Raw genomic sequence first — 18,967 nt, 5'->3', positions numbered from 1 at the left:
GACATCATTCTATATGGACTTTTTGGGTAATTCATTAATGTTCGTTTTTTGTCAATTAGCGTGTTCAGTTGGGGAAACTTTCCTCGCTAGAATGAGACAAAAGAGTTTTTTGTGTATAGTTTTTAAAGAGTTTTTTTTTCCCAATCACATGGAGATTAATGAAGAATTTTTAAAGAGTTTTTACTAATGAAGAAACAACACTTTGAAGTTTTATTTCTAAAATTTGTGTTCAAAGTTCCTCAGTTTTTACTTATTGCAATTTGCAAGTTGTAACATGCCTATCATCCCATTGCCATTTGCTACCCCCAACTCTCGTTAAAAGCACCACTACTATCACCACCGCCAAGATCACCCATCCTAGCATATATTGCCCCATGACTTCCACTACAACCAGTTGATTGGTAGAAAATAGCTGTCACATTCATAATTATCTAATATTTTTCTATATTGTTACAGTACTTCTTTCTACAAGTCTACAACAATGTTAACCCTCCATTTGATGCTCTTTCAAAAATTGAATTTAAGATTTGACATGATTATCATTAAATCCCTCTTTACCAGTTCCTAATCATCTTGAGTTCCCTTCAGATTTCAAAAAAACCTATTGTTCGGGGTAATTTGTTCACTTGCCATGTGTTGCAAATCGGTTGATTTCTTCTACTGATTCAAATAGTATTCAAAGAGAAAAAAGTAAGAACTTGCAGAAGAAAATCCATCACAACATGATGAGATTTGAACGTTAGCTTTGAGAATTTGGAAAAATCGGATAGAGTGAGTTGGAAGGGAAAAGGAACACCCTTCTTTGTGTACCTAATATTGATTTCCGAGTGCACAAATAAAAAGATGTCCAAAGCAATGAAACGCAATTGGTTTATGTTAGATCTAAGACATCAAATTACAACACTGAACTTTGGTAGATATTAACATATAACTAATAAAATTAAACTAATACACAAACAAAAAAAGATAAGTTCTGCAACCGATGATTATTTGGGAAAGAATTACAAATATATCAATAAGATTTGAAACAGTGGCGGTAAGCAACACCAAAAGAGTATTGAGTAAAACCAACGCAAATAGTCGTTCCTACAGTTCAGGCATCTTTCGTATGCTGCAGTTCAGGCATCTTTTGTACGTCTATTATTACAACCGGTCCCAATCCCGTACGTAATGCCACTATGTCTGCAAGAAAATATTCCAATATGACGCGGAAGCAATAGCTGCTGTCTGAACCATCACCTTTGCCTCTGATCTGGGTTTCTCTAACATTATTGCAGAGCCGACTCAATAACTTAAGAGGCATTAGGCGAAAATTTTGTGTGTAATCTTTTATATATTTAAATAGTAATTAAATAGTATTAATTAATGTTTCTATTTTTATTTAAAACCTATTTTTTATTTTTATTCATTACATGATTTAATAAATTAGTATTACTAAAATATAAATAAGTTGATATAATATACATCAAATTATTAATTAATATAATAATTAATGAAGTAAAAATTTGTATTAAAAAATATATATTAATTTTTTTTTTTTTTTTGAGAAGAAAAATATATATTAATTTGAGTGGGTATGTCTTGGATGTGGCCCGTGTGGGTGAATGGGGGAGTTTTTTTTTTTTTTTTTTTGGAAAGGGGGAGAATGAGGGAGTTTGTAGCTGTATTGGTGGGGTCTAAAATTGTTTTTCACCTTTTTAGATTATGTATTGGGGTGTGTTAAAGGGCGCGGTCAAGTGTCCATTAACAGTAGTATTTTTTTATTTTTTCGGACAAAATTTTTTGTCGGTACTTTACCTTTATGTCAAATTTTCAACTTTTTTTTTTTTTTTTTTTGTTAGTACTACAGGGTGTTCATTTTGACTTTTTTGACCATTTTTTTTTTGTCTTTTTTTCACTTTAACAGGCAACGAACCGGTGCTTGATAACAAATCCCTGTAAAGTATTATATACTCAACAACTGCACAGTGTTAAGTCCTGTCATTTTATCAAGCTTTGTGCAGTGTGTATTATCCTTTTGCAGTGACAACAGTGAACCGGTGCTTGATAATAGGGATATTATCCCTTTGCAGTGACAACAGTGAACCGGTGCTTGATAACAAATCCCTGTAAAGTATTATATACTCAACAACTGCGCAGTGTTAAGTCCTGTCATTTTATCAAGCTTTGTGCAGTGTGTATTATCCTTTTGTAGTGACAACAGTGAACCGGTGCTTGATAACAGGGATATTATCCCTTTGCAGTGACAACAGTGAACCGGTGCTTGATAACAAATCCCTGTAAAGTATTATATACTCAACAACTGCGTAGTGTTAAGTCCTGTCATTTTATCAAGCTTTGTGCAGTGTGTATTATCCCTGTGCAGTGACAACAGTGCGGTGGCGGTGTGAGCAGACTGTGCAAGTGTAAGAGTAAACTCACAAGTCCATTCAATCTAGTAGTTTAAAAAATATAACTTAAAATGATTGTCTGAACTTATAGAAAAAGAACAAGAAACAAGACTCAGCGTGCTGTCTTTGTCCTGTAAATCAAATAGGATTTTATTAATGTGTGCTTTAAAGGCACACAATAATAAATCAATTTAAGAAAAAGTTTATTGGAAATTGAAAAAATTTTGACAATTTTTTCAATTTTCAATAAAATTTTTCCAAAACTGAATTTATTAATGTGTGCCCTTAAGGACACACGTTAACCGGACCCATCAAAATATAACTTAAAATGATCGATTGAACTTATAGAAAAAGAACAAGAAGCAAGACTCAGCGTGTTGTCTTTGTCCTGTCAATCAAGTAGATTAAAAAACATAACTTAAAATGTATAACTTAACTTATATAAAAAGATCAAAAATCGAGACGAAGAAAATAAAAGAAATGATACAGATAGAGAGGCAGAGAGATTTTTTTTTTTTTTTTGACGGGGAGAGGCAGAGAGATTGAAAGATGAGAGATTTGTCCAGATAATTATGTCGTATTATTAATGAACTTGTCTAGGCTAAATTTTGATTTTAGTATATTTTGTTAATATTTTATTTGATGTGAGAGAAATTTACTCAATAATTTGAAAGTTTTAATGGTGGAAATAGAAAGTCTATTATCTTATTTGAGATTTTAAGTGATAGAGAATGAAATGGATAAGAATAAATACTCATTTCTCTCTATTTCCTTAAAATCTCAAATTTTCATTCTCCTGAAATTGTGATAAATTTGAAAGAATGAAATTAGATTTAATGATTTTTTTATTAAAACTTTCGAAATACACTTATATATTGAACCATTTATTTTAAAATATAGTCTAATAGTAATATTGTTATAAAATAATTCCACTCATTTTTCTTTATATTACTCCTAAATAAGGTTAGTTAATTTCATTTTATTTATTTCTCTTATTTAAATATATTCCATTTCGTTGATTTCCTTTCCATAAGGTTAGTGATATCTCCATACTCTTACTTTTAAAAAAAAATAGATTTCACATTTGGATCTATCAATATTGTGAGAAGGGTTTTGTGAACCATTTCCCTTAAAATTTTCTTTAATTAGTGCAATATATAAACAGTGTTTATGTTCTCATCATGTATACGGAGAGCAGTCCAAAAATCCTCGATTTTGCTTCCCTTACTCTATTAGAAATTCCTTCACTTTTTCAGACATTAATACTAGTTCAAAGCCTTGTTTTGTTAGTACACACAACCAAAGTTTGCCATTGAATCTTGGCTGTAATCGTTGTAGTCAATTTTGCACAAATGATAAATTATACCTAGTGGGGTCAAATCACTTCTTAAGACAGTGGGTAAAGTTCTGTTTGATTTAATTCATCTTATATATTTTCCTTCACAAATATATCCTAATGTGATTCATTTCACCTCAGTGAGAACTGAGACCGTAGATTGCATGAGTTGTTGATAGTTAATTTGTACTTACAGGGTCTTTCTTTCAGGCTTTCAATTAGCAGCTACACTTCAATAACTGAGGTAGGTTTTTATAACATTTTTCACTCAAGTATTTTTGTCTATCAATGCATTTATTTATATTCTCATTGTCATCTTACCGAAATAAGAATAACATTGGCTATGCATTTAAAATTATATACAAATTAAATTGTAATTCATGTTTTTGCTTGAAATCATTTAACAATAGTGAAAATGAAGTGATTTTAGTTTACCTAGAAGCTTATTTGGTTGGAGAGAGGAGTAGAGGAAGGGGACCAGAGTTAGGTTTGATCATATCCTCATTTTAATGTTGTTTGAGGTGGGAGGAAGGGGGATTTAGAGGGGTCACAACCCTACTTTTTTAATTCTCTCAATTAGAAAATTTTTGGAGGGTAGTGTTAGGAATTTAACCTAATCCCCATATCTATGAGAAACGAAAAATAGATAAAAATATGTACCAAGAAAAATCACACAACATAAATATTTAAAGGTTCAACAATGTGTCTGTGTCCACATAGTTGCAAGGATTTAATGAATAGAAATTACAAGAGTGCCATATAATACAATTTTCATTACATCAAACCCTAATCTAGAGCAATAGCATATATATCTCAAACAATTTTCACGTAGCAAATCTCCTATTAAAGCTTCGTTTGGTTTGTGCGTTTGCGTTCGAAGCGTCTGCGTCTGGCATCTTTTTTATTTATTTTTTACCTGCGCCTCTTACACTATTCATGCTACTTGACCTGAGTAAGTAGGCAAATGAATAGTAGTCCGTGCGTGAACAGTAATTTTATTTTATTTTATTGTTTTTAATTTTCAGCAAAATAAGCGGTATTCAATCGCATACTAAAAATGGTAATGCATCCAAATTAGGTTTGGTCACAAACCGGATTAAACACAACAAAATCCAGATGGCCTAATAGGGAGTACGGTAACAATATAGAAAAATATTGGATAATTATGAATGGGAAAGCTATGTTCTGCCCAATTGTTTAGCACAAGAAAGAGGATGTTTAGTATGTTACGATCAAAATGGTTATATGATCATTCCACTCCCATGATCATTTTTGTAAAAAAAGTTGTAAAATAGTCTATGGCTTTAGCATTTTCCCAAATTATATGATCATTCCACTCCCATGTCCTCTCCTAATTTAATTTTGAAACATCCAAGCAAAGAGGAGAGATATATATTCCCCTTCCTCCACTTAATTTTTAAAACATCCAAACAAGGGGAATGAATACCAATTCCCCTCTTCTTTTACTGTGGAGCCCAATGATTTGAGGCACTGGCCCATTTTATTCGTTGGGGTCCAAGGCCCGAGCCGAGGAAGGTTATAGCCCAGGAAGGTTATAGCCCAGGCTCGGTAATACAAGTACAAAATGGTCTTGGGATACAGCCGAGAACGATTCAGTCCTCGGCATGTCCGAGGTCTCACTAAAAGAAAGGGCAAAAACGGTATAGGAACAGTTTGGAAAAAGAATCTAAAATATCTAGGTCAATAAAGAGGAAGACTCTGGATAGAATAACGGCTAAGGACAAAAGAAAAGCTGTCATTACTGCCATTCAACACTCTGCACTTGGCAGGACCATACGCCTCAGCTTTTACAACCACCCCCAACCACTCTGGGTAGGGGCTGATGGGACAAGTATCAGTCCTGGAAAGTAGAACCCACACGTGGACGCTGGATAAGGGATATAGGCTAATATAAAAGAGAAAGAAAGCAAGCCAAGGAAGGGGCTGGGAAAAATGGCCAGAATCCAGAGCCTCCCAGCCCGCCTTCAGGAGAAAGACTCCTAGGGTGATGACGACTTAACCATGTATGGATATTACGTAAAACCCACCGTTTGGCGACCAAGGCCTAACCTTTCAAACCCACGCTCTACAAATGATGTTGTTTGGGCCTTTTTACTTGCGAACCCAACTCCATTACGGTTCGTTACGATTCGTGTCCTTACATTTACTATTCAGTTTTTTTTTTTTTAAATTTTTTATATACTATTTATTTACCTCATTGTATTTTTTGATACTATTAAAGGGTCTTACTGTATTATTTCAGCGAACTATCACCTTTTATCTACAATACATTCAACAAAAAGTTTTTAACTTCAATAGAATAAGCAAATCTCAGACCCCTAGTTATGGTAACTTTATATATGCAAAGGCCCCTAAATCTTAGGGCCCGTTTAGTAACCGTGTTTAAGTATTGTTGTTTAATTTTCAGTATTTTGAACCTATGTGTTTGAGTATTATAGAAATACGATTCGGCAGTATTATTGTTATTTAAAGACTAAAAATTGTTGTTTAAATAATAGTATTGACGGAGTTATTCTTTTCAATCATTAATGCAATACTAGTTTTTTCTTGAGGCAGTGCTCTGTTCCACTTTCGTGCCTTAAATTTAATACTTCCAAAAAAGAAAAAGCTTTCAATACCTAACGAAGAAAAATGTCTTGTTATCTAATCTCTCCTAGTTTCTTGGACAGGATTAACTATTCAGTGCTTGTCATAAATTGATTCATAATGTGTTGTATAGCCTTGTGATATATAATCCAAAATGGTAATGTTGTTAAGTGATGAATGGAAATTACTGATGTAGTTCATATTCAAAATAGAATATTATTTTTATACCATACAAATTATCATGTGTACTGTCACAGCAAGTAGTAGGTTTATATGTAATTAATATGCAGCCAGTCACAATTTTCTTCATAAGATAATTTAGAAAAAGTTATGATTTTTTATATAACAGTAGAATTACTAAAAAATTCAGAGATAAAATTCTTAATCAAAACCGCGATAAAAAGCTTCTGGAAGCACTAATCAATGTCTTTTGGAAAAGCTGACAGATGCCTAGAGAGTCAATCCAAACTAAACTAAAAAAAGGTATGGCCAAATGTTGCAGTTGTTTCTCCCAATTTAGATAGAGATTTTAGATTTGCAAATCCTTCTTAGATGCTGATTCTTCTTTGTGTTATTCCCATTGACTCCCGAACATAAATTTTATTTGTGATTCCTATTTTAAAAAACAAAATTAAAAGCAGAAGTTGAGAAACCCAGTACCTAATAATAATAATAATAAAAAACAAATCAAACAAAAACCGGGGAATCCAAACAAGTCATTTTCCCGGATTGGTAAACTATATGACGCAATGCCACTGAAAAATAGTGACGTAATATTTATGAGATATAGTTGTTGTCTTTTCTATATATACCCTCCTGGGTTTCATTTGGTTACAGTGAGAAGTGAGAACTTAGAAAAATTGACCGCATTACCTATTGATAGTTAAGTATTGAAATTTTAAATCCTGGTTCTTTCAGCTGCTGAGCATTAGTAACTGCGGAAGGCTTGTGTAACATTTCCTACTCAAGTTCCTTTGTCTATCAATCTATTTAGTTATTTTCTCATTATTGTCTTACTGAAATAACATTGTTTATGACATTTAAAATTATATACAAACTAGATTGTACTTTATGTTTATGCACAAAACGTTTAACTGTAGTAATAAAGATGTGGTTTTATCCAGAAAAATGACACAATTTATTTAAATTTGAATAATTAATGCGCCACCTCCCACATAAAAAATAAATACACCTCTTCCCCCAAATAAAATTAATTCACCACTTAATATAATTAATGTAACAAAATAAATGTGTTTATCCTATTAGTAATGTCAAATAAAAATAGTGTTTTATATAAAACTTTCCCATTATGGTTTATTAACAATTGCTTTAAGGATAACCGTTAACATGGCCCCTAAAATTATATACAAATTAGATTGTAATTCTGTTTATGCACAAAAAGATTTAACACTAATAATAATGAGGTGGTTTTATCTAGAAGCTTGTTTGGATGGAAAGAGAAGTAGAGGTTTAATGAGCCTTGTTTTGATGCACAAAAACATTTAACAATAGTAATAAAGTGGTGGTTTTACCTAGAAGCTTGTTTGGTTAGAAAGAAAAGTGGAGGTTTAATGAACCTTGTTTTGATGTTTTTTAAGGTGCGAGGAGGGGGGTTTTGGATAGGTATGCTAATTCCTAAGTCCTATCCCCCTCATTGGTGGTGGCTCTAGGATATTTTTTCTAGGGGGTCAATAAAAAGATGAATCTTGAATAAGAGATATATCTTGTAGTCTATGAAGATTATTTATTACAAATATGTCCACAGTGCTGGGAAGATAATAAGAAATATACTATTAGTTCACTTGACATATTGATTTATAGTACAAAGAACATACTAATTTTTGTTGTTAAGAAGAAATCCTAATTATTATTGCTAATTCATCAATTATTTCTAAATACAATAAACATATTAATTATTATTGCTAGGTGAATCCTAATTATTATTGCTCAGAATTCTTTTATTTATCAGTTTGTCTTTACTTCTTACAATTATTTTAGTTTGTCTTGATTATATGGAACTTATTGTTTATTCTTTTTTTTCTCACTATTTGCTTCTTTCATGTGTGTCCTTGCTTATTAGCATTAAAAAAAATGCATTTTTAGTCCTTACATTTTGACTTTTTTCCATTTTGATCCCTACATTTTCATTTTAAGGCTTTTAGTTCCTAAACCAATTAACGCGTGATATTTAAGTCCTTATTGTTACCCATCTAACAGAAAATATTGACATGGCAGACGACACAGTAAAATAATAATTAAAAAATCTATTTTAGCATTAGAAAATTGCCATGTCAGAATTTAAATTAAATAAATTAATTTATTAAATTTAACTAAATGAAAAAAATTAAAAAAAAAAAAATGAAGCCCAATACAAATCAAAACATCATAGTCCTAGATCACAACTCTCTGAAACTCTCTTGTCTCAATGATGCTTGAGGGTTTCTTTTTCTTTTTCTTCCCTGGATCGGTCTCTTAGTTTCTCCGCCTCCATTCTTTCGATATCTTCTTTCTTTCTTCTTCTTTTTCTTCTTTCTCCCTCTGTCTTGGTGCTTAGCCTTCTTGAACTCTCTTTATCTCTTGATTTTGCTCAAACCCAAACCCAAACCCAAACCCAAACCCATATGCCTCAAGCTCCTCTCTGAAATCAATGGGTCTCTTTCTTTGGCATTTTTTTTGTGGGTTTCTGTGCATACGACATGGTGGAGGTTTGAGTTTGTGGATCGTCTGTGTTAGAGTTTTGGTGATGGCACATATCAGAGTTTGGGTCGGTCGATGATGGGTTGCATGATTGTTCGGTGGCTGGATTGGTAATAGAATAGTTGGTGGCTAGATTGAAGTTTGGTGGAGGGTTTCAGTGGCTGGATTGAAGTTTGGTGGTGGGTTTCGGTGATGGCATAGATCGGAGTTTAGTGGTGGGATTCGTTCACAAATTGGAGTTTGGTGATGGGTTTCGTTCTTAGATCGAAGAGGAATGGCCCCTAGACTAGCTGAGTTTTTTTTATTTTTTTTTTATCAGATTTGGGTGGGGTAGTTTTCTCTGATGGGTTTGTGTGGGTAGTGGATGGGTTTATTGTTTTGGATTTGTGGTGGATAGTTGATGGTTTTGTGGTAGATTCCGATGGATTTGTGGTTATGATTTGAGGGCAGTCACGGGTCAGGAAAGAAAATTTTGTGTTTAGGGTTGTGTTCTTGAGTTCTTTGATCTAGGTTGGAATTCTTGTTTTCATCATGTTCTTCCTGAGTTTTTTTTTTTTTTTTTTTTTTTTTTTAAATTTAGATGCTGATGTGGTAATTTTTTAATGCTAAAATAGATTTTTTTTATTATTATTTTATTGTGCCGTCAGTCACGTCAGCATTTTCTATTAGTTGGGTGACTGTAAGGACCTAAATGTCACGCGTTAATTGGTTTAGGGACCAAAAGTGGTAAAATGAAAATGTAAGGACTAAAATGAAAAAAAGTCAAAATGTAGGGACTAAAAGTGCATTTACGTTTTATAATTTCAACAAAAAGTTAGATAGGTTAGATGGGCATTTGTGCAAGGTTGGGGACGAACTAATTAGGAGAGAGAAAGAAAGTAGAAAAATAAAATAAAATAATATTCTCTTAAATTAATTAGGGTAGTTGATGTGGCCATCATTAAATTTTAATGATGGCATGGTATCATATATATTCATGGTATTATATACACATATTATTATTTCGAATTGAGTCTTCTTATATTGTCTAAGTTTGCATGCAAATATAATTGACAGATAATTAGAATTTGATAAGAAAGGCGCCAGGCATAAAATTGTAGTCCATTTAAAATCTGGAGATACTTGACATCAATTAATGGAACAGTGAAATGACATTTAGCATGAAATTGGAATGTAATATAGTCTTCATTGAACTTTCTCTCCGCCTTAAATAATTATTTCGAATTGAGTCTTCTTATATTGTCTTAGTTTAGATACTTAAATTTGCATGCAAATATAATTGACACATAATTAGAATTTGATAAGAGAGGACGCTTGGCATAAAATTGGAGTCCATTTAAAATCTGGAGATACTTGACATCAATTAATGGAACAGTGAAATGACATTTAGCATGAAATTGGAATGTAATATAGAGTCTTCATTGAACTTTCTCTCTGGCTTAATATAATATATCATGCATATTCACATAGTTCTAAACCTGTACTTCTAATGCTAGAGGCTCTTGTCTTTGTTAAGGAGGACAACTTGGAAATGGAACAATCAGCTAGTAAGGAAATTCAACTAGCAACTGCTTCAACAAATAATGAAGATCAAAATACTGAAAAGGAAGCAGACATTTCAGGTGGAAATGAAAAAAAAAATGATGACTTGATAATTGAAATTAGCAAAATAGTCAAAAGGACGGAAATTCAATTATTAGAAGAGTGTCGTATCTACAGACTTCCACGCTACCTTCGAAAATGGAACGAAGAAGCCTACACTCCTCAGGTTATTTCAATTGGCCCGTATCACCACGAAAACCAAAGATTGAAAGCCATGGAAGAGCATAAAGAGAGGTACTTCAGGAGTTTCATGAAACGGAGTGAGAGAAGCTTGGAGTATTTGGTAGGCACAGTAAGGGAAATGGAAGAACGCATTCGCAGGTGTTATGAAGAGACTATTGATCTTACCAGTGATAGCTTTGTGAAAATGATATTGCTGGATGCGTGCTTCATTCTTGAGCTTTTATTCCGACGAAGTTCATTAAGTTTGACAAGTCATGAGGATTCTATGGTTGTGGAACCAAGGGCTGCTGCTGTGAAGGTTGACTTGCTATTATTTGAAAATCAGCTTCCATTCTTTGTTATTAAGAAACTGCAGCACCTTGCATATCCATCTCTTCCCGATGCATTATTTTTCAAGAATATTTTTTCCTACTTTGACGTGTTCACCGACATTCAGTATAGGCAGCCCAATCCCAATGCGGAAATAGCACACTTCACCGATCTTCTTAGAACCTTCATGTTACCCCCACCCGAGGAGTCACCTGAAAGAATCAATGAACATCCAAAGCTTTTGTACTCAGCAACGCAACTCCACAAGGCAGGAGTAAGGTTCCGGCTTGGTAAAAGTGAACGCTCTTTTGAAATAAAATTTGAAGATGGTGTGTTGGAAATCCCAAAATTAGAAATAGAGGGTGAGACGGAAGTTGTTATCCGAAACGTTATGGCATTAGAACAAACTTGCTATATTGGAAATGCTTACTTTACTGATTACTTCATCTTCTTGGATTATCTTATCAATTCCAGAAAAGATGTGGATTTACTTACCAAAAAAAAAGTCTTGGTCAACTACCTAGGCGACAACAATGCAGTAATGTCCATGATTAACAATCTCAACAAAGGAATCGTATCCGAAACGGTGAGAGTTGATTACCGTAATCTCTATGAAGAATTGAATAGGTTCTATGAGAAATCTTGGCACCGCTGGGAGGCGACATTGAAAAGTGAATATTTTAGCACCCCTTGGAGGTTCGCTTCAACAGTGGCTGCTATTGTTCTTCTGCTGCTCACTTTTATGCAAACAGCAAGTTCTATGATTGATCTTCTATCTTCACGAAGTATCTTGGGTTCAAAGACTTAATAATTATGATGGTTGTGCCCCTTTTCGTTGGAATTGACGTCGCCTATGTAAAATACCCAAATTATATATTTTGTTCTATGTTATTATTTCTAATGTAATTGATCTTGCCGATGTAAGATACGCTAGTTTTGTATTTCAAAAGCCTCTTTTTTTTTTTTGGTTGAATAGTTCGTCGTTTGTTTCTCAAAAAGTGTCCGACGCTTTAAGCTGGGCCCCTCGGGCTGGGTTTTTGTCTTGCCTTTTGGGCCGCTCATAAACAAACCGAAATACTTGTGGTTCTTCTTTATTTGAGTGTTGGCCCAATTAATTTAATGACACAATTCTGAACGAATTTAATCCTGAGAATTTTTTTGACGGACCATCGGTATGGGTTAAAGGCTTTGGAAGTTAGGGGGCCTTGATTTATATTAATTGATACAATTTGTGGTTAATATAGTGGACCTGATTTTGGAAAGAACTGGTATTTAATAAAGTCTACTATCGGTTTGTATAAATAAAGTCTACTGTCGTTTCAGCTATAAAAAAAAAAACAAAACTCCTATCTTATTTCTATTTAATACCTTCTTGTAAATATAATTCAGTTTTAGATCTATTAAATTTTTACTTGATATGTACAATCAAATTTCAAGCTATAGTGTTCATTCGATTGCTCTTATTATTAGGTTAAGACATTAATTAATTGTTGATGTAGAGTCTATAAATGAGATTCAAACCTCAAATATCTTATTTAAACAATAAATTTTATTAGTTGAATCAACTTTATTTATTAAAAAAAAAAAAAAAAGTCCATGAGACTGCCTGGAGATCATGTGCATTATTACGACTTTGTTGTAACTTGTAAGTGCCCCACCATTGCTTTATCATTAAACATTGTTTCATTATGCTTATCTCGTTTTTCAATTGAATAATTGTCGGATTGGCCCATGTATAAATAAACATTTTTTTAAAGACATTTTTAACGTATAGTGTCCATTCCAAGAAATATTTCATATTTATTGACTTTTTGTTCGAAAAATTAATTTGTGTATAGCTTAAAATAGAACTCATATACCATTTCTTTACTCTATCTAGAATTCTCGATTGAGAACCAGCTATTAATTCAACTTATTTTTCTTTTTATTTTATTTTATTACTCTTTACCCATAAATTTATATTTAAATATCACATTTTCTTTTTTATAAATATGTATAATAGAAAATTTTGTCAAATTTACACTTTTAAGCCCAAAAATTATCAACATTAGCTAACCTAAAATTTTGCAAATTTACATGACTACTATTCATTAGTATTTTATATTTCGTTGTTTTTTTCGCTCAGCTCAGATAATCTCTCTCTCTCTCTCTCTCTCTCTCTCTCTCTAAACACATAAATGTATTCTAATAAAATATAATGTAAAATAGATAATCTAATGTGGGGTGTTTTGAAATGTGATATGTAAAATAGAAAAAAAAAAGTTTTTATGCTAAAATTGACAAAAAATGTTTACACCAATTGATGCAATTACTCTTATGCATTGCAGACAAGCCCAACCTCCCCCTCCCCCTTCCCCAGCATTTAAATTCCCAACTTTACAACTTTGTTTTTTTTTTTAAATAATTCTATAATTAAAGTGAGGGGATTTGAATCTAAAGATCTCTATTGAAAACAAAAAAATTTGTTAGTTGAACTATAAGACTCTTGGTATTGTATTCTCAAACCAACAGTATAAATTAATTAAACTTTTGTCCTTTAAGTTCTAACTCTCATGTTGAAAAAAAACTATAGAATTAGCACACTTTCTATTGTTATATTATATTTGAGCAATTCACTTTCTTTCTTGCTCTTATACTAAGATCAATATAAGATTTCAAAATCAACAAGGAAAAAAAAAACTATCATCTAGTTCATCAAAAAAAAAAAAAAAAAAACTAAAACTATCATCTAATTGGCATGATCTAGAACGTGGGCCAAACCATTATTTATCTGCAAAGTTCATTAACAACCGAGCTATTTTTTCTCAATCATCGATGCAATACGAGATTTTTTCTTTCAAAACCAACAAAAAGAGAACCTCTTTAGGGCCAAAATCGGGAATTAAGCCCATTTTCCAAACAATATAATTGTAGGCACTGTTACAAAACTATATTTTTCACTAACATCTCGAGTTTAAAAGACTCGATTTAAGGCTAATAAATGGAGTCTCAAACACTCAGTTTCAATGTTCTCATCACGTCTGATTTGACATTTTTTCCACATGGCTCCATCTGGAAATTGAGTCTCTAACACTCAATTTATAAGCCTAGCTCTCTCATGTACTGATTATTAATCTAGAAAAGAATTTTATATTTTCAGATCAACGTGGCACTCTAATTTTTATAAAACTAAATAAAAGAAAAATAAAAAAATGTTGGATAACATAGAAATCAAAACGTGGCATTGTCATTTAATACCCCCCTACCTCCACTTTCTTTTCATCTTATCTGTTTACCTCATTGTTCTCTACTTTTCAGTCTTTTCTTTTCTCTTCATCAGTTTTTAAGTTTAACTCTACTCTCTCTTTTGCAGATATGGAAGACTAAAGCATCAACGGCAACGCTAAGGTGTAATCTACCAAAAAAATATTACCTTTTGTGTTGGGGGGCATAATTAGGATTTCTTTCTAGTAATTTACTAAGAATGTTTTTCTCTTTTTTCCCTTAATTTTATTTCTATATATGAATCGGTTGGTATGGTTTATGGGTCGGTTTTGAAAATCAGCTTCAAAAAAAAAAAAAAAAAAAGGCAAAGCAACTTAATACCTTAAAGAAAAGCTCTTCAAGATTTATTTTTGACCGTTCTCCTCAATCAAATCTATTCACAATTGAAAAAAAAAAAAAAAAAAAAGTGATTGGTAATCTTGAACTTTAAGATCAAGGCCTGAAAAAGCCCTAAGCAAAAGAAAATTGACTTGACGATATTTTGTGAAAAACTCCCTCTTTGATTCACTAGAAATAGTGAATTTTAGTATTTTCCCGTGGGATTTCTGTGTGTTGAAAATATACCATGTAGGGCTACTTATAATGTGAAAATAGGGGTTTGGAATGACTCCTAGATGATGTGGGATTCGTTCTAAACCTCAACATTAATGTAGAGAACTTGTCTTATTTAAGTTTATAGAATTCGCTATGCGTGTGCAAGATCGGGCTTGCATGCGCATGCAAAAAGCTACGTGCACAGGCTGATTTTTGCGTGTGCATATCGAGGGTTTCCTTGGCCTTATTTTTTCAAAAATAAATATATTTGCTCATTAAAATTTATATTTTTCATTTTAACATTTCTCAAATCAATTTAACATATGATTGGGTCCTAAACTAATCTTGGGTCTTAGAATTCAGTATCATTAGAAAACAGGGGCCCGAGTTGTAAGGGGTGTAAATACGGTGTCTATAATACCTAAAAGTTTGTAAGCCAACCATCAATAAATACTTCATTGGTCGAGTTAAAAAATACATAAGTTTGATATAGTGCTACTTGGTTTCATAGCTTATCAATCTTTAGAAAGCATTCTATAATCTGTACAGCTTACCATGAATCATGATCAAGATTATGTCTGTAGGGGGTTCCAGTTAACTCAACTAATAAAGTCTCTGATAGTTGAATAAGAGATCTGAGGTTCAATCCTTGTGTACACCAAAAATTGATTGGTGTCTTGATATGATGATAAAGAGTTATTATCAGAAGCAGATGCTATAGGTTGAAACTCTGCAAAAAGAAAAAAAGAAAAAAAAAGCTTTAAGCTAGGCCTCACGAGCTGGGCTTATGTCTTTTCTGTTGGGCTTCTCATAAAATAGACCAAAACACTTGTGGTCCCTCTTTATTTGAGTGTTAACCCAATTAATTCCATGATCCAAATCTGAACTAATTCAATCCTGGGAATTGTTTTGAATGGTTAACGCTTTGATAATTTGAGGGCTTTGTTTTGTGAATGGGCTATTGAGCTAAAATTTGGGTTTTATTTTATTTTATACAATTTGTGCGCTTTAATGGTTAATTTATTGGGCCTGATTTTTGTAAAAAGTGGTATTTAATTTTCATGGGTATTCGACTATGGGCTCTTAGAATTGTTGGTTTGTTCAAAAAATAAAAAATAAAAAAAGTCTCTAACACGGTAATATCTATCAAACGAGTTCCATTCAGATTTCATAATAAGAACCTATCAAAAAAAAAAAAAAAAAAAAAGGCAAGGCCATTAGGTGTGGCGTTTTATTCATCATCGAGACTCCCTTCTTTTGATGGCCTTGTCACATAGTTTAGCCTCTAAAGGCAACACTTGTTTAGAGGACAAGATAAACTATGTGACAAATGCTTGTTTATTTATTTATATTTTTCCTTGTGGTTTCTTGGCAACCAAAGGGAGCATTTGGGGTTTTTTGGTTTTTAAAATTTTGTATATTATGTTTGAAATGGTTTGTATTTATGCTTTGGAATTGAATTGTTTTGTTGTTACCACCGGGCCTACTGGCCCAAGTGATATCTAGTTATCCAAGTGACTTCAAGCTCAGGGTTCTAGCCCATGCATAAACACTTACCCAGCCAAAAAAAACAAAAAAAGATTTTGTTGTTGTTTTGCTATGCGTGTCAATTTGTTATTGGTCCATTGACGCAAAATAGAGAAGCACCAAACAATATGAACCAGCGCGGTTGCACATGCGTGGCACGTGCTACAACCTTTTTTATTTAGAGAACTTAATATACACTCTCTGATCTGTTAAAATTTCTCTCTCTTTATTCTCTCTCACAGTTTTCACTGCACTTTTTCGCGAGAGTGCCCAAACCTTCACTGAAAACCCTGCCAGAGCTCAGATCTGATCGCTGGATAATTCGCCGATATCTCCAACGGTATCCTTTCACACCTCCTTCTCTCTCTCAATCTCTCTGTGTGTATATATATAGATGCGTATGAATTCGTATTTTTTATTAAATTTCATCTATATATATTCTTGGATTTGGAGTTGAAGATCCGTTTGAGTTTGAAGAAAGCCACATGAATTATGAATTTTCTCTCTTAGATTTTGCAGATTTAATGAATTAATGGCTATTTCATTTTCGCTCGTAAATGAACTTAGGTTTTAGTTTCATTTTGATACTGTATTTAATGGCCAATTTTTTTTTTTTTTTTTTTAATTTTTGGATTGCATCGAGTTCTTATTAATCTGTTTTGGAAAAGAAAAATGAAAAAAAAGGGTTTGGGATAGGAAGAATAAGGTTGTGAAATGAGAAGAATGTTGTTGTGTATCGAATTACAGCGAATGTATTTGGGTTGTAAAGGGGTTAGGGTAATATGTTGGGTGAGATTTTTAAGAGATACAATGACAATAAAAACAAAACCTTAGTCCCAAAACTATGAGACTAGTCGCAGGAGTTGGGGTAGTGGGGATTTAAATGTAGGTTCTCCTAAGGAGGAGAATTGGATAGTGGGAGAAAGTTGTTTAACTATTTGGGAACTAAATAGGATTTAGCAGATTCAGGTTTTCTGCCAAGATCCTTGTAGCTTAGTGGGCATTACTTGGTCTCCTTTATGAGGAGAACCAAGATTCGTATCTCCCCTTCCCTGCTGACGTTTAATCGGAAACTGAAAATTTTGGCTGTGAAATTTAGCAATAGTAGCCTCCCTGGATGACTTAAACTTGAGCTGTGCTTTTGGGTGCAATTGTGACCTTGTTTTTTGTTGGGTTCAATTACAGAAATGTACAGCAATGTGGGGACCCAGCCTGGGGTGCCAAGACCACCAGTAAATGCAGCAAATGCTCCACCTAATCCATTTGGGAATGCATTTTATGGAGCTGGTTCTGGGCTTATCAGAGGTGGATTGGGTGCATATGGAGAGAAAATTTTAGGATCGAGCTCTGAATATGTGCAAAGCAATGTAAGTAGCATATACTGTTATAATTTAAGACAACATTCTTATTTGAGCTTACAAGGGATATAATATTATGATAACTTGAATGTTGTCATGTTGGTATTATCAAGTTTGTTTTCAATCTTTTATTATTTGTGTATCTGTATGATGGATTAGAATGCACTTAAGCTCTAGAGGACACTGTCAGTGCGGTTATTGAAGTTGTCAATTAGACTTCTAGGTTGCAACTATTTTTGAGGGAAATCAACATCTTTTTAATGTAATATGCAAAAGCTTAGGCGAAATTATGGTACTGAAGTACATACCCTATGATCTGAATGATCTTGGGAGCTGTAGAATTGGCAAAGTTTGAACTTTTTCTTTTAAAACTGTCCATGCAGGGGCAGTGTGATCTTCCATATAAATTCCAAAGAAAATAAAAAATTTCATTAGTTACTTTCCTTTTCAAATCAAAATATATGACTGCCTTCCTCTTTAATATTTGTCAAGGAAAATATAACACACCAAAAGTAATACTTAAAAACATACCACAATCACAACCATCAACAAACTCTTAATCTTAACAAATTCAAGATTGGGTTTGTAGATATTTTTTCAATCAATCTGGGTTAAACCAGGGTCAGGCACATATATTCCTGTTATTCTGTCCCACTAAGCTCATATACTCCATTACCTCCTTCACTACTTCTACCCTTGTTATTTTCGACCTTCCTTTGCTCCATTTCTCTCCAACTTGAAGTTGAAACCTAAACATTTTGAAGTCATTTTTATTTAAGTTGTTCAAAATACGTTAAAATTATATTTACTATTATTATTATTATTTTTTTTTTATGGATATCTGAAGGCCCTTGTATTATAACTAAGGCATCGCAAATTTAGCAAAAACAGCAAAATTACATTCACCTAGGAATCAAGTTTGCCAGGAATTAGCCCAAAGCAAGAGAAAACAAAACCTGGGAATCAGTACCAAGCTAACAAAGGAAAAACTCCAACAATAAACTTTATTACTCGAGCAAATTGTAAAACAACACTGATCTCTGGATTCTTTAAATAGAGTTCCAAACTTATTATCCTATTAGGAAAAGAAAATAGTTTTACTAACCTAGTAAGAAAAGGAATTAAATTTCCTAAGCAAATAGGAAAAGAAAACAAGGCTT

General features: G+C 32.8%; 2 protein-coding genes across 49 annotated transcripts in view; both read left to right on the top strand.

Annotated features, from left to right (window-relative positions):
- The window catches only part of LOC126703600 (UPF0481 protein At3g47200-like), a 146,698-nt gene extending 134,640 nt beyond the window's left edge, over positions 1-12,058 (top strand). For 24 of the 46 annotated variants that reach the window (XM_050402614.1, XM_050402576.1, XM_050402578.1 and 21 more), the window contains one exon: positions 10,799-12,058. In XM_050402614.1, the coding sequence (XP_050258571.1) occupies positions 10,799-11,932 (1,134 nt within the window). In that variant the 3' untranslated portion in view covers positions 11,933-12,058. Of the gene's footprint in view, positions 1-10,526 lie in introns of all 46 variants that reach the window. The other 22 variants (XM_050402606.1, XM_050402618.1, XM_050402620.1 and 19 more) reach the window with 2 other exon arrangements.
- LOC126703604 (uncharacterized) overlaps positions 1-18,967 on the top strand; it is a 49,084-nt gene that overhangs the window by 27,648 nt on the left and 2,469 nt on the right. For 2 of the 3 annotated variants that reach the window (XM_050402630.1, XM_050402629.1), the window contains exon 2: positions 17,635-17,816. In XM_050402630.1, the coding sequence (XP_050258587.1) occupies positions 17,637-17,816 (180 nt within the window). In that variant the 5' untranslated portion in view covers positions 17,635-17,636. Of the gene's footprint in view, positions 1-16,621; positions 16,790-17,634; positions 17,817-18,967 lie in introns of those variants that run through there. The other variant, XM_050402628.1, reaches the window with a different exon arrangement.

This window comes from Quercus robur, chromosome 10 (assembly GCF_932294415.1).
Source record: "Quercus robur chromosome 10, dhQueRobu3.1, whole genome shotgun sequence".
Classification (NCBI taxonomy): Eukaryota; Viridiplantae; Streptophyta; class Magnoliopsida; order Fagales; family Fagaceae; genus Quercus; species Quercus robur.
The sequence above is the reverse complement of the archived record's forward strand: the minus strand, read 5'-3'. Positions and strand labels throughout refer to the sequence as shown.